The 16,905-nt window shown below is 36.3% G+C and overlaps 1 protein-coding gene across 9 annotated transcripts in view; it reads right to left on the reverse strand.

Moving 5' to 3' along the window:
* Positions 1-16,905, reverse strand: part of INPP4B (inositol polyphosphate-4-phosphatase type II B) — a 745,035-nt gene that overhangs the window by 96,572 nt on the left and 631,558 nt on the right. For all 9 annotated transcript variants that reach the window (XM_087866479.1, XM_045798922.2, XM_087866474.1 and 6 more), the window contains one exon: positions 9,188-9,347. In XM_087866479.1, the coding sequence (XP_087722605.1) occupies positions 9,188-9,347 (160 nt within the window). The remainder of the gene's footprint in view (positions 1-9,187; positions 9,348-16,905) is intronic.

Below are 16,905 nucleotides of genomic sequence, written 5' to 3' on the forward strand. Positions count from 1 at the left end.
TCCAAGCCACGCTTTTGTCTCACCTAGACAATTAACGTTAGCTTTCTAACTGGTCTATACCTGGTTCTACCTTTCCCATCTATAGTCTAATCTCAACATAATAGACTAGGTGTTAAAATTTATTTCATATTAGGTTAATCCTCTACTCAAACCCCTCTAATTGCTCTTTTCTCAGAGTCAAAGTCAAAGTCTATACAAAGGTCCTACATGAACCTTTCTCCAAACTATCTGTATAAATTCATCTTCTACTCCCTTCTCTTCACCTTCTCTGTTCAAACCAAACTGGCATTTTTGCTGTTTACTGATAATGACGGTGGCATTACTGTCTCAAGGCTTTTGCACTAGCTGTTTTCTGTGTCCAATATATCCTTCCCCCAGATGTCCACATGGCTCACATCTTTTCTTTTTTGTCTTTGTTCTAATATCAACTTCTCAATGAAACCATTGACCACTCCTCTTAAATTTCAATTCCTGCCCTCTGACAATATTCTAAAACCCTCTTACTTTGCTCCATATTTTTTTTTCACAGTATTTGCTACCATTAATATATTGTGTAATTCCCTTAATTTCTTATATTAATATTTCTCTGGTACAAGAATATGAACTTCAGGAGGCAGGTGTTTTGCCTCTTTTGTTCATTTTTATATCCTCAGTGTCTAGAATAGCACATGACACATAGTAGGTACTCAATTAAAATATGTCGAATGAGTGAAAGAAAAAAATCACTGTAAATAATGCGGTACTTTTATTATCATAAAACAGGAGAACTGGAAGAAACCTTCAAAATTTTCAGATGATCTTTACTGTACCAACAAAGTAAGGTCCAGAGAATGTAAGTGATCTGTCGAAAGTTATATAGCAAAATAAGTAAATTGAGGACTTGCCAAGAATCTTGGCTCTGAGTCAAGTGTTGTTTTGTTACATCATAATGCATTGCACAATTTTTAAGGGAAGCATGAATTTTCTGATAGGATATCTGAAAATTTCATAATGTACAATTATTATCGAAATTCTAAGTTTATAATAAAAATATCTGTGGTATCTTTTGATTATTTTTTACTGTTTTTTTTTTGCTTATAAGTGTACTTTAAATTTTTTTTTTTATCTCTTGACATATGAATTTTTAAAATCCTGATTCATTGATGTTTCTTTCCCAATGTAATTCTAAACCTTTATGTGTAGGAATTCATGAAATTCAGGAATAGTAATACTTAGCCCTTTGATGGAAATGATGCTTTGTGCTTGCATCAAAGTGCTTTGCACTTTGCAAAATAAAAGACATGGTTCATATTATAAAACCACTGAAACAATCATCTAATGTTGAGTATAAGTTTTGATAATATAATGATTTTCATGTATGTATGCATAAACATGCACTATGCTGAAAATACTTAATAATATCAAAAATACCTACCTAAGCACTTCTTGTCAGGTAGCATTTATAGATCAAGGTGACTAGGCTTTTATTTCATAATGTTGGCCTCTATTACTTGCCAAGAATTATGTTAGGTTCTGAAGATTCAAGAGCAAATCACAAATACTTGGCATATTTTCTCACAGAGCCAAGTCTAGGAGAGGAGATAATATTTAAAACAGCATTTACAATAAATCAGAGATTCAGAAGCTGCGAACTAGTGGCCCATGGGCCAGCCTTATTTGGGCCTCAAAGATGTTTTATTTGGCCTTCCTCCTATTTTAACAATTACAAAAAATCAATTATTGACCTTTAAAGAATTTGGATGTTTCCTATAAAAATTCAGATTTACTTGAAAAATCAGAAGATACAGCAACTTTAGTTTCAGTTTCCTTTGTAGGAAGGATTGGTTAGAACTGCAGTGGTTGCCTTCTTTTGAAGGGATATATATTGTCCCAGCGTCTATCAAATACACTTGACTCATTCATGGTACCTGTATGCTACTTGAGGGCCTTTGTATTTGAAACCCTTGTAAAAAGCATGACTACAAAATTTAAAGAATTCAATGAAAGGTTAAAATGGGAGAGACTTCTGTTCAAAAGGAATAAACAACCTTTTTCCTTTCTTCCTCAGTGGTATCTCTCTCAACCTGTCACGGTGAGATTCTACTTACTCTTTCATGTCGTACTCCCTTGGGCTCGGTGATGCATGTATGCAGAGTCTCAAAGGCACCCAGCCTGACCCTGAGTATTTCATACCTGCACCCAGGCCCCCTCAGTAGGTGAGGATGGGGACATAAAGAAGTCACTGGGCTGGAACAGGGATGGGGAAGCTGGGTTGGCAATGGAGAGCCTGGGGGGGGGGGGCAGAACTATAGGTGAATCAAATCTCAAAGTGCCAGGCACAGCCTCCATTGCTGTACTGGACTTTATTTAAAACACAAAGATACAATTTTTAAGAATGCAAGATGATGATTAGAGAGCATTAAACCCAGAGCAGAGGGTTTGTGTGTGAGGGACCCTGTGCACTTGCACTGGTTCCATGCTCATAAAACCAGCTCTGGCCTAGGGGACCAGAGAAGGTGCCCCAGAGGATATGCAGTTTGAGCCTGTGGAAGGCAGCGATGGACAAACCTTTGAAGGCCTAGCAGTGGAAAGTACAAAGTGAGGTCTCAAAAGAGTCCAGTGTGACTAGATCATGAAGGATGAGGTGAGATGAGGTGGAAGAAAATGACAAAGCACCATGAAGAGGCAGGTGGGGGTCTGGGCACTCAGTGCTTTGGAAGATCAGCAGAAAACTAGCAAACAAGTGAAGTATTAGATGTGACTAATATCTAAACATAAAGGCAAGTAAATCCATCTGCAAAACTGCTCTTAACATTTAAGCATTTCTCACCAACAGTTGCTCCGAGGACCCAGATTTTTTTTGACAAATTCAATCAGGAATCACTTTGCCTGGATTTGAATCCTTGCTCAGATACCTACCAGTTCTGTGGTCTTGGAAGTATTGCTTAACTGCTTCATCTATAAAATGGGGATAAAAACAGAACCTCCCCTGCAAGCTTGTCTTAAGGAGGGAGGCAAGAACGGCAAGGTTTAGCAAGTGCTTGTCACAAAAATGTGAATGCAGTAAGGTTTAACTAAACAATGTGATGATTTTCCCTCTTGATACCTTTGTTTGGTATCCAAGTTTATTTGATTTGTACCCGTTAATGCTTCCTACTCCTCAGCTAAAGGCAATTTCTATGACCAAGGCTCTGTATTATGGATTTCGCTAATTTTGTCTTATTCTTTCTGTTCTCGTTTTTATTCAGTTTCATCTATCTGTTAATGACTCTCAAATGTATACTCTCTCTTCTAAGTCCTTTATCTTGTATATTCTGTCTTTGGAAAATCTCTGTATATCTTTTTTCAAATACAACTTGCTCACCGATGAGACCGCAAGAGCAGGGTGATGACTGCATGTGTTCCTGCATACAGCACTTGGCACAGGATAGATGCTCTCTAACTAACACAAATTTAGTGTGTGTCTTCCATAAACTTAATGCCATAAACCATTTTATGTATAAGTGTGTTCATTAATTAATCCTTAATGATTTCAAATTTATTAGGCAGGCAACTACACTGGCCAACCTAAAATAAAGTATAGGAAAGAGATTTGATTCAAAAAAGTGAATTGCTAAAACCTTCGCTTTGTCCCTATTTGGAAGTTTAGGGTACTTTTTTCAGATGACTAATCTTGGGCATAGGAAGCCCAAGGAAGATAAATTACTAATAAATTCTTGGTAGTTACCAAACAATTATGTTAATGGGAGGCAACCCGAGATAAAGTAAAAGGTGTGAGTGAATTCTCAGGTCCCACTAGGAAATGTGAAATGCACCTTGTAAGCTAAAAGAAAATTAGGAAGCAGGAAAGGACATGAGTATCAGTGAGCATGAAACTCCAACCAGTGATAAGTAAACTCTGCGATCTACATGGATGTTTACCTCCTTTGTATGAGGAAGCAGTGATGACATGAAACCAGCACGGGTTCATTGAGAAAAGTTACATCAGAGAAATTTCATCTCCTTTTTGACAGGACATGTAGCTGGGCAAATTAGAAAAAAGTATTCAGAGACAAAGAGTATTTGGCGTTTCACAGGGCATTTCACGGTAACCTTGTGAAAGACAGAGAAATGCAGGCATGCAATAACATGAATGGGTGAATATATCGCTATTTGAACACACATCCCCAAACAACAGCGATTAACAAGTGTATTTCAATGCATACATTTTTTTAGCGATGCGCCTCAAGGATCTGTATTTATTTCTGTTTTCCCATCATTTTTATCTATTACTGTGAATGAACAATGTTTGTAAAATGTGAATAGCATGAACCTGAGTCGGAGAGTAGATATGATGGATGAAAGGAACCGATATTTATTAGAGTATACTCAGAAGGGTAGTGTACTGCAGTCATCGGATTGCACATCACTCTCTTCAGTAGAACTGAGACCATGTCTTAATCTCCTTGTGTCCCTAGTATTTCACAAGGTCCAGCCCATAGTGGTACTTAAGTATTATTTGGATCTTGAAAGCCTGAAGGATAAGTCAAATTGAGCAAGATTTATGGATATCAATGAAGTTAGTAGTAAAAAATACAGCTGTCAAAATAGCTACTGTGAATTTAGATATCATTAATAGAAAAATAGATTCTAAAAGTAGGAAAGTGGTCCCCCTCTGTTGTCCTGTGTTTGATGCCGTTCCTTTGAAAAATGACCAAAAAGAGGCAACTCAAAAAGGACATGATGGTTGATTTCAGATTTGTTAGACTATAATGTGGAAAACCGAAAAGTAGATTTGTTCTGTTTGTTGCACAGAATTATATCTGGGCCCGTGGGTAATATTAAAGGAAACATATTTAGATAAACATCTGGAGTATGCCATTCTAGAAAATAAAAAATGGTTTTCTATCAGTGGAGATGTTACCACAGGCTAGGTGAAAACTGGCAGAGATACTATAGGTAAGGTTCTTAACACAACTTACGAGGTTTAATCACATAATCTTTAAGGGCACATTAAAATCTAAGATTTTAATATTCACCGATTTTATCTTTGAGTCTTCAGTTTGTTATGAAATTGAAGGCATGTGGTCCCGTGCATATAGTAGATGCTTTTAAGTATGTTTAATTGTAGGAAGTAAAATAAAATCTCGTTCATTAAGAAAACATGTACTTTTGAAAGGTATTCCACTATTTGTGTTCAGAACAGCAGAGAATGTTTTACTTCCATCAGCTCTATTTATATTAGTCCTGAAAAGAGATTTATGAAGATATTTTGTAAAATCCTGGCTCTAAAACAAACAAAAAACCTTCAAAACTACAGATTTAAAACATTATTAAATAAATACACTGCAGGGGCACCTGGGTGGCTCAGTCAGTTAAGCGTCTGCCTTTAGCTCAGGTCATGATCCCAGGCTCCTGGGATCAAGCCCCACATCAGGCTCCCTGCTCAGTGGGGAGCCTGCTTCTCCCTCTGCCTGATGCTCCCCCTGCTTGTGCTCTCTCTCTCCCTTACAAATAAATAAATAAAATCCTTAAAAATAATAAAATATAATACTGCATAGCGGTATTTATGACATCATACATTTGAATAAACTCTGGATGACTCAGTCATTCACTGAATCAATTCATTTATTAATCGTAAAAAGAAAAGAATGAAATGGTTTTTTCATCCCAGCTATGAGCTAGGGATAAAACTGGGGCTATTGAAGAAATGGATTTTATTATAAAAATTAGTATTTTGAAATACAGTATTAAGTTTTATAATGTCAAACTTCACTAATAACTAGATAAATTACAAAAAAATACAAATAAAGTTACAATAAATTACAGATTACAATATGATGTTTTTCACCCAAAGTGGCATGAAATCAGGGAAAATATTTAAGGCTGGGAAGACTGTGGTTAAAAGGGTGCTTGTAGATACTGCTGGTGAGAATATCTTTTGCTTAAAAGAACCATCAAAATGTTCCCTCCCATTTCTTGGTTTCTACATGCCAGTCTCTAATAGAAGAAACCAGAGTTCCTTGGGAAATGGCTGAACCTAGGGCCTGGGGCAGGGGAAATAACAGCTGAACCTAGACTGCCTCATGGTGCCAGAGTGAAGAGGAGTGAGTAACAAAAGGAAGGGAGTAAGTAAGAAAGAAAACAAGGGAGTAATTAGCCAGTGGAGGGGAAACCTGTTAGAAGGCCTATGACACCAACCTGAAAGAGCTCCTAACGGCTAACTCCGAAACAGTTTGAGCCTCAAATAAATATTATAATATTATTAGATTATAAACTAAAGACTAACATATGTATTCATGAGTCCACACTGATGTGAACAGGTAATTGTATATGTGGGAGAGAAGGGATCACTCATCCTTATAAAATAATTCCATTTCTAGCAATTAACTTAGGGGAAAATATCAGAGATGCAGTAGAAGACTTCAACATTCAAAGATGTGTTACGTGTTAACTACAGTGAAATTATAATAATTACATTTCTAAAATAGTGGTTTCTCTTGACGAATTAGTTTACAGTCATTATAATCTCATTTCCAGAAAATGTCTCTCAGGAAATATCCATAATATAATGATATGCAGGCTATCAAGAAATACAACTATATTTACAATGTGTATTCCAGTTTGGTTACAGTGTATGTGTGTGTGTGTGTGTAAACATAGGGTATGTTAAAAATATTTATGTCTGATTGAAATAAAAAAATAAAAATCACACATAATCCTATTTGTTTTTCCTTGCAAATTTTCTAAATTATTATTTTTTCTAATAAAATTTAAAACTATAGGTAAATTGGGGTACATATAATTAGTGGATATGTATCTCAAATATCTTTATCTGAAATAGGTTGGGAGATAGTAGGTATGCCGAAACATGACTTCTGGTTATTTGTTTGCTTTATATCAGCACACACAAAAAAACCACTATTAATTTCTCTATTGCATTGCTTTACGTGACAAAAGTCAGGGCAGAAACTGAAAATGCTTTTTTCCTAACTTTAAGAAGAAGACTATAACAACATAAGAAGTATTTTATTAATATATTATTATTACATAATAAAAGTAAATTATTATTAAATAATTGATTGAGCTATCAATCCCACTCCAACTATGCAGTAGCATCCATCATTTGAAGTATACTGAGCACAGATTGATCTGTAAAACATCTATTTGTATATGTTAAGCATCTTCTTTTTATGCACCAATGTCCCTTCCAAAACATGCACTCAATACACAATTGTGTAACATATAAAATGTTAAAAGCTTTAACTTTGAAATTATTTGACGATATGATATTAAATCATTATTAGACTAAAGTATATATTTTATTGTACATATTTAAAGCATTTTATCTCCTGAAAATGTTTATAACATAAAAAAGAATGGATGAAATAAATATGGATCATAAATTGAAAATAAAATCACTTAGAGGGCCCTATGCCGAAATCTGACTTCAACCATCCACGAAGCCTATCTAGCTGTGAATTCTACATTGACTAGCTCCTATCTGGTGTTAGACTATATTCAAACAACGCCTCACATTCAAATGAAAATGATTCATCTAATCTTACCAAATATTTACCTACCAAATATTTTTACTTTTTCAAATGTAATTGTGAGCCCACAGATACAATCTTCTGATACAATACAAGATATAGGTAAAATATACAATTTCAAATATTCTGGAACTCTTGTCAATGAGAAGTTTTAGAGAACATCAAAACAAATGTGGCAAAATTGAGTACCCCTCATCTTATTTCTCATAAAAAAAATATTATGCCTTAAAAATCCATCAATGGACAGAACAAGCCATTAAAATGAATTCTGCTTTCTTACCTCATTTTCCAGAGCTCAGCACAGTGTCTGGCTTACAGTTGAGAGTCAATAAATGTTCAATTAAAGAAAATTGAAGTATACTACTTCTTTATGACATAAGTTATGACAAGCTTTCATTTTGATTCATGGAAAAGTTATGGGGCTGACATAGAATCTAAGTGACATTAGATCCATTAACTAATAAAACTGATATTATTGAAAAAAAGAAGATCCCCACATACAGTTAAACCAAGTAGGTATAAACATAATGAATATTGGTAAAAACTTTCCCAGGTGAATGTACTACAGACGATGAGAACCATCTACAGGAGGAAAACTTTAGAAAGCCATAGTTTACACACATGATTTAGAAATAGTTCAACTGTTAATCGAGTGATGAAAGATTGATGTTTCACAAAATTAAACTCCTGATGAAAATGTGAGTAATGAAAAATCAGGAAAACATAAATTTAATTTTATAAGTGTCCATATTTTCTTCTGACTCATTTTCTTAAAGTAAAAGGAAATGCAGATTTCAGATGAGAGTAGGGCAACACTGTCTATTCTCTCCAAACACTTAAGATACCAAAAGGGCTGGGACAACTTTAACAGTAGTTTTTCCGACCATAAGGAAATGCAGATATTTGCCTGGGTTTTTGTCGTCAAAATTAATCAAATTAACAACAACCAAAAAAATTGACGAAAAAAGCCATTTATAGGGACACAACTATAGTAAATTTTGATTATCATATTTTCTAGTCAAGCTTGTAATAAGCCATACTTTTGAAAGTATCTATGTATCTACGTGTCTGCCTATACACACACATAGACACCTACATGCATATGTAAGCATGTGTGTGTATACACGTATCCATGAAAACCGAGACTTACTAATTGTCTTGGGAATAACGCACAAACATATTCTTCTTATATGGAACCAAACCTTCTTAAAGGTTTTCGAGATAATTCACAAAATTATTCCCCAGAATAAAGCAAAAAGCATTTTATCATACGGCATTCTTTTCGGGAACCATGATGAGATCCTGTGCCCTAATATCCCTAGAAGTTTCTAACAGTTTTAAGAGCAGATGCTTGTTTTGCTTCCTAATAGAAATTTGGAGGAATGTGTCAAAGTAGATTAAACTATATCAGAGTCTTTAAAAGAAAACACTCTTCTTCTTTCAAGAAGGTTTTTATGTAGCAAAAGAAAAAAAAAAAGTGCTGCAAGCAGTTCTGAAAACACAACTGAGATGCAATTTGATAAACAGCCTTCTATCATCTAAGCCAGAGCAGTGGAAAAGCATGCTATCAGCACTTTCATCAAAGGCACTACTGACTCCTCTTTTTCTATCTCATTTTATCATGACTTTCTCATTTTGTTTACTCAGTCAGTGATTGGGAAAAAATGACTCCTTACCCCTTGGATGAGTTATGGTGGGGTCCACTAGAGAAGGGTCCTTTTCTCCATCTTTGCTGCTACCACCAGCACCTTCACTGCCACCATCTCTTCCAATCAGTTTATCCACCATGGCGATAATGCAGTTCAGGCTCTTCCCCACATTGGCCCACACCCTATCCTGAAAAGAGCATGAGTATCACTACACATTTTTACTGTAAACACAAGATAAGGCAAAACCGGATAAATCCATTTGGAGAAGCAGGTAGAGGAACAATCATAAGAACGCACACTCAATGATTAATTGTAATACACCCATTAATTTGGCCAGACTATAAATATACAAGAAGAAATCTGTTTCCTCTTAATAAAGCAAAATTTAAGTGCTATAAATTTTTTATTTATTTCATTATTTTTTCTAAATCATAAAGCAATGAAGAACTACTGTACAATATTAATCCAGAATTGAACACAACCTATGATATTTTAAACTAGACATATCTGTTTTCCTTATCAACACTTAGTAAGAAAGCAAAGACACACCAATATTTTTCAAGGATAGCTATAATTTGCATTCAAACTCCTTTTTTTCCTTTTTATTGTGATAATATACATAACATTGTTTACTATTTAACCATTTTTAAGTGTACAGTTCAGGGGCATTAAGTACATTCACATTATTATACCACCATCACCACATCCATCTCTAGAATTTTTCATCTTCCCAAAATGAAACCTTTACTTTTCAAAATGCACTCCCCACTCTTCTCTCCTCCGCTGCTGGCAACCATCATTGCACTTTCTGTCTCTATGGATTTGACTGCTCTAGGTAATAGAAGTTCTTAGAGTGTGGTCTTCACATCACCTCAAACAGAATGACCCAGAGAATTAAAATACAGATCGTTGGCTCCTACTAAGTCAATCAGAACCCTGAAGAAGGCACTCTAAACTGAAATTTTGACAAGCTCTTCAGGAGCTTCTGACCACTTACATCTGAAGAACTTCTACTCAATATTATATGCTATAGCCATTGATGTCATTGTGGCTGATTTATTTCTTCTGAAGAAGCCCCTACCACTAGGGGACCTCTGTCACCCAACTTAACCGATTCCGATTAGCATCCATTTTTGTTTAGGGCAATTCATGACACTGAATTCTTTGATTCATAAAAGTTGTTATTTCTTAATAACTATATTTAAATATAGTTATCATTATGGTAGCCTCTCATCCCTAGCTTCCCTTTTTGCTCCTTTCCCAACATCATAGAGATGGAGTCACTGACTCCCCAACTATAATGGTTAATTTTATATGTCGACTTGATGAGATCACAAGATGTCCAGATATTTGGCTAAACATTTTTTATGGGTGTATCTGTAAGAGTGTTTCTGGATGAAACTAACATCTGAATTAGTGGACTCATAAAGCAGTTTGTCCTCCTCAATGTGGGTGAGCATCATTCAATCCACTGAAGGTCTGATAGAACAAAAATGTGGAGGAAGTCAACATGTGATCCTTCTTGCCTGATTGACTGAATCGGGACTTTGATGATCTGCCCTCAGCACTCCTGGTTCTTAGGCTTTCAGACCTGGACTGGAATATACATCACTGGCTCCTCTGGTTCTAAGGCCCTTAGACTCAGACTGAATGATACCACCCGCTTTCCTGGGTCTTCAGCCTGCAGATGGCAGATCTTACAGATGGCAGATCATGGGACTTCTCGGACTCCAAAATTGTCTGAGACAATTCCTTATAATAAATAATATATATCTTATTGGTTCTGTTTCTCTGAATGACGCTAATATACATATTAGGTGTATCTTACGTATCACATAAGAACCAAATGGATTTATGGTGCTTTTCTCGCATTACTCTCTGTAATAGAGCTATTTCAGAGCTATTTAGAGTAACACTTAATGCAAAGATAATACTCAATTATAGTACTTCCTTAGTAGTTTATACATTTTTACCCAAATGCATATTTTTATCCAGGTTAATTTTGCTAGTTTATAAACATAGAAACTAATTTTGGGTAAAATAAATCTAGGAAGAAAGAACTAAAGTTAGTTTAGATTATTTGATGTTTGTCTTATAAAGACTAAATTAGTTGAATAATGTAGCAAACAGATATGAGAGTGTATAGATATGCATACTATAGTTGAGGGGGAAAAGTAGAACATTCAAAGTCTAAAAATTTAAGTTCGAGGTCCACCTACATGACATGCTACCTTGGGAAAACCTCCCCATTTCTGGGGAGACACAGTTGGTTCATCTACAGCTTAGAATGCCCTGCCTACCTCACCATGCTGCAGTGGGAGCCAAACAACATAGTTTCTGTGAAAGTGCTTGGAAAATTATTACAATTCACCAAAATCACATCCTCTTCTTGATGGCTTTCCTAAATGAATCAAACTTGCTTTTCATCACCTTATAATCCTGGGTGTGAAACACGCTATCAATCATAAATAATCATAAAAATTTTTCCCCTAAAGGCAGAGTTCTTCCCCCAAAATTAAAAGCACTTCCCCTCTAAGGGAAACTAAGATACCAATCACATCCATAAATTGCTTTATGCCCTGCCTGTTGTCTGAGAAAATAAAGTGGGGGCACCTCTGAGCTATGACCCAGGAGACCTACAGAAGCTCACTTCTGGGATGAAACATGAGGAAAGGTAAGAAAACTGAGGTCCTGACATCACTCATATTGGGATTTGGTGAGGAGCTTACATTTCAGACCACAATAACAAACTTAATGGCCCTTATTCTGAATATGGCTTAATCTCTGCCAACAACTGCATCTTTAAAGCTGCTGAATGGAAAAATGAAGTAACTCTCCAGCTAACACTGGGAATAAACTCTGTTATTGAGGGAAAAAAAGGGGGAGAGGATTACTCTTAATTTTTCAGATTACCTTTGTACATGAGATAAATTTTCAACTCTCTTCTTGTTGCCCATGTTGAGAGGAACATTATATTTTGATCAAAAATTAAGTAGTATTGCATGTTGCCTTTCTTATATAAAGTAATATAAGGGGTTAACCATCTTCTCTTAATTATATCTCCAAGGGCCAGAATATAAGAATATATAAAAGGATAATTTTACATTCTAACCCTATATATTGTTTTTCCTTTATAGATACTTTGGGCTATAGGATTATACTCACAAAAAAAATAATCTTTGCTGCCAGTAGAGAGACCTTTATTGGCATGAGATGCAGAGTGAAGTATGTTCACTGGATGAGACCAACAACCATATGGCAAGAGGTTAGGTGGCAAACAGCAGAAAAACATTTAAGTCATTGAATGCTTAGAGGATACACAAGCTGGGAGAATGTTTGTTGGGGGTGAGAAATTAAACAGTTTCTTGAGCAAGACTAATACATGATTCATACATAATCAGTTTTTTTTATTAAAGATACACTCAGAAGAAGACCCCAAGTGGACTCAAGCTGGTCTTTATCTTTTGGAGAGGAGATCCTGCCTAGCTGGTGGGGAGAGAATGCTGAGTTTTGCTAGTCACTGCTTCTTTTTCCTTTATGGCATCTACAAAGTAGATTAAAGTTAGTGATTTGCATTGCTGTCTCTAATACTAGTCTATGAGTTGTTTGAAGGCTGTGTCTTCACTACCTTGCAAAGGGCCTGGAGGAAAGGCAAAGAGAGAGGTAAATGGAGCAAAGGAGAGAGGAGAAGAGAGATGACTCCAACGCAGAGGCAGATTGAGAGCTGCTATTTATATTCACCTGGTATATGAAATTAGCTAATCTACCTTCAAAACTACCACATAAGATCAACATTATGGACTCAGTCTTCAGAGGTGAGGAGACTTCAGGTAAGAGATGTTGAATAATATTCCACATTAAAATAGGTGTAACTAAATTAGAAATCCTATTTAGTTTCAAACACTTGATTCTTCCTCTATGATCTCCCACAGAATTGTGGTGCACAATAGGAATTCTTCTTTGTGAGATTACTAGAACTCTGAGGACAAGCTAGACAGTGGAAGGTCAGGAGAAGGAGCCACAGGAAGGATCAGGCAGAGCAAGAGTACGTATCAGTTACCTGAGACTTGAAAATGAGTCCAATGGCAATTCACTAAGAGATAACTCTGAAAAGGACAGTCTGGTCACATGGTACCCTAGATTAATCAAGAAGGTCATACACTCAAGGATGGAACAATCACTTAGCTAAAAGGTCAATGAGTTTGGGTCAAAGGACATAAGTGACTGACATAAATAGAGGACAGAAAACCCAAAATCTATTCATGTGATTGGGATGTAAAACAAGAATTGGGTTATAGGTAGGGAAAATAGTTCAATTTCTAGGAGATAATTATTAATTATTCTCAGCAAAATCATTAGTTTGAAATTAGGATGTTAAAAATGGATAGGAAATATTCTTGAAGGGAAACCTCAAATATCTGATTTCTCTCCTAAATAAACCACTTTCCATAATACCGCTGTGAAAGCATTCACACAAAGGAAAATAATCAGCAAAAATGCATTCTAATTCTGATAATTTTCACTCATGAGGACAGTCCATGTAGGAGTTTCTTTTTGCTTAGATTGCTAGTATGGCTGGGGCCTACTTCATTTTCTTCCCTACTAAGACCACACGACATGTTTCAGACTGCTCCCAGGAAGAGAAAATGCTGGTCAGGGCGGCGAAGTCAACGGAAGCCTTAGAATGGGGCTACAGTACATGGTGTTTCCATCCTTCCCCTTTTCAGGTCAGGGATACTACTCTAGATCCTGCTTTAGCTCCTCAGCCACTTGTGAATTTTCAAAGCAAAACAAAATAAAATAAATCAAAACCAAAACCAAAACAACAACCTATCAGAAAAACAGATTGCTGGGCTCCCCCCCCCACCAGAAATAGCAGCCATTATCCTGCTATGTCTCCTGATGAAGTAAGTAATGGAAAATTGGTGGGTTACAGTCTGACCTTTATTAAATGGAGTCTAACTGGTGTCCTTGACCTTAATGAAGCCTTTAGACACTCCATCTTCTTGGAGGTGACAGGCTATAAACTATATTTCTTGGCAATGAGGGCACAAGGTCAACGGAGAACTAGCAGCAATATTTATTCCATTCTGAGTCAGGTGCTGATTTGGGTCCTTATTTATTTCTGGGTTAGGAACTAAGTTAACGTACAGGTCAAGCCTGTGGCAACAGATGCACAAATATAATGGACATACCAGGGAATAGTCAGGGGGACTTTGCACCATGGCAAAGTGAGCCACGAGGGCAGGGGACGTGGTGCTTATTCTGCATGCCATGCATGTATGAGACTGGGGCCATAAAAAAAAAAAAAAAAATCCTGACTCCTTTGGATCAGCAGTTAACTTAAAAAAAAAATTTAAAAAAGTTCAGCAATGTTTAACTGATCAATTTTTCTGGGGCCAAGTTTTGGTCAGCAAGAATGTGAAGACTGATTGAGAGCTGAAATGGGGGTTCAAAGTAGCTTTGTTGTATCTGTATCTCTATGCACAATTTCCCACTTGTCATTACCAATTTTTGAGGACTTTGATTAGAATGGGCCAGTGAATTAATACAGCCAATCACATCTCCAAAAAGAAGCTTCAGTTTATCCTTGAGTTGATTGAGAGCAAGCGGTATTCCTCAACACTGCAAACCTTCGTTCTTTCAATAGCTTGCTGGCTCTTCTCGCTAAATCCTTGCTTTACCAGACTGTGGGGTGAAAGGAGCTGCACTTAAAATACTCTGTGGCACAAACTGGCACATGTATGGCCCACCGTAGGTAGTACACACTCACACTCACACACACACACACACACACACACACCTGCACATACGCATACAGACATACACATCGTGCATTAAAATAGCTACCCATGTGATATCCATCAGCATTAAGGGAGAGTCCCCAACCTTTGCTTCCTATTGATCCTCCTGCTTAACTACACATAATTACTCATGTAAAAATTCCCTGACCTTTGTTTCCTGATAACCACACTGCTGGCCTCACCCTGAAATTCAGTCCCTAGTCATACAAGTGAATTCAGCTAGTCAGCTACTGTTTCTCTAGTAGACTTCTCCATATTCTCGTGGTTTGGCTGTTGGCCAGGCCCATAAAACCAGCTATCACACGATCAGGTCTACACACGAGTGCACGTTCTCCTTATCTATCACCATGCTCATATCATCACTCTTCTGATCAAAAGCAGGCTTTGCACTGCAGCAAGTATCCATTCTTCTCTCAGTCTGGAGGCAACTCAGCAGTTGTGTCGACCTACATAATTCTCCTTATTTCTCATTAATCTTCAAAATGAAAACTTCCCCAAGTCAGTCTCCTTGCTGTCCTAGAAACATGCTATTAATTAGCTCAACATATACTTTCTGGGCATCTGCTACAAGCTTGCTCAGTGCTGAACATCAAAGATATTAAGGAAACCTTGGAGGAACTAATATTTCTGTCTTGACACATACTGCTTTTTATGCTTAGAATGTCTTCTCTCATCTTCCATCAATCCAAATTCTCAACCTATCAAGTCTCATCATCTCCAAGAATGGTTCATTCTATTCTCTCTGCTTAACAGTGGGCTCTATGAGGGCAATGACTATTATTTATTAATCCTCTCATTCTCAGGTCCTAGTACTCATCAGGTAATAGATAAATAAAAGAATGAATAAATGAGCAAACAAATGAATGAAAGAAGGAAGGGATGATTTTTTTTATCCTCTCCAACCATCATATAACTACTCTGAATATTTTCGGTATGTTTAATTCTCTCTGAATATTTTTGACATGTTTAATGTGTATCACACAACCACCTCCATTCCGGGAAAGATTCCATATCTTTCAATATCTCTGCTTATTTTATGAGTTCTGGCCATTCACTTGAATTAGATGATGTGGCTTTAAGGATCTATATTTTACACTAAATTTGCTTTTCCCCAAGTACCTATAGCATCATTGCACACTACTGATGCTTAATTAACATCCGTTGATTGACATAACAACCTGTGACTTACAAATAAAAAGATACAACTGTACTAAGTATTATCAACATGCATCTTCAAACTAAAGTTAGAACCAAGCTCATACTCTGAATGACGGCGTTCACCCTAATAAATGCACATCATGCTAATGGTTTCAATTTGGTGAAAATATTACATAAAGCATTTGTTTATTAACAAAAAAAATCCACTGATTAACTAAAGCTTTTAATTTTAAATTGGTAATTGGATGTTATCTGCACACCATTAGATAGTTGGTGCAACTGCCTGAATTATATGACATTATCAGTTAGTGTGTTACATACAACCAATTTCCAGGATTGATTTTTTCTTAACGCATGTACCCTGATATAGCAAGTCAATAGTTTGCCTATATATATATGTCAGCTTTTCTCTTTAATTATTTATGTTTGAGAGAGAGAGAGAGAGAACATGACTGGGATGGAGGGAGAAAGAGAATCTTAGGAGACTCCATGCCCAGGGGGGAGCCCGATGTGGGGCTCAATCTCACTACCCTGAGATCATGACCTGAGCCAAAATCAAGAGTCGAATGCTTAACCAACTGAGCCACCCAAGTGCCCCACCTCAGCATTTCTTTTAACTATTCATTAAATTATGGAGATTCAAAAATTTCTACATAGAAAATAATGTCTCACTATTCACATTAGAATGTACTAAAGTTTTGGAGCACTCGATTTGAATCAAATCATAAATTTGTAAAGTATGTGCATATATTCATTCAAATTTGCATATTCATTATACACGGG

This window comes from Ursus americanus, chromosome 13 (assembly GCF_024610735.1).
Source record: "Ursus americanus isolate L20-20 chromosome 13, mUrsAme1.1.p, whole genome shotgun sequence".
Taxonomy (NCBI): Eukaryota; Metazoa; Chordata; class Mammalia; order Carnivora; family Ursidae; genus Ursus; species Ursus americanus.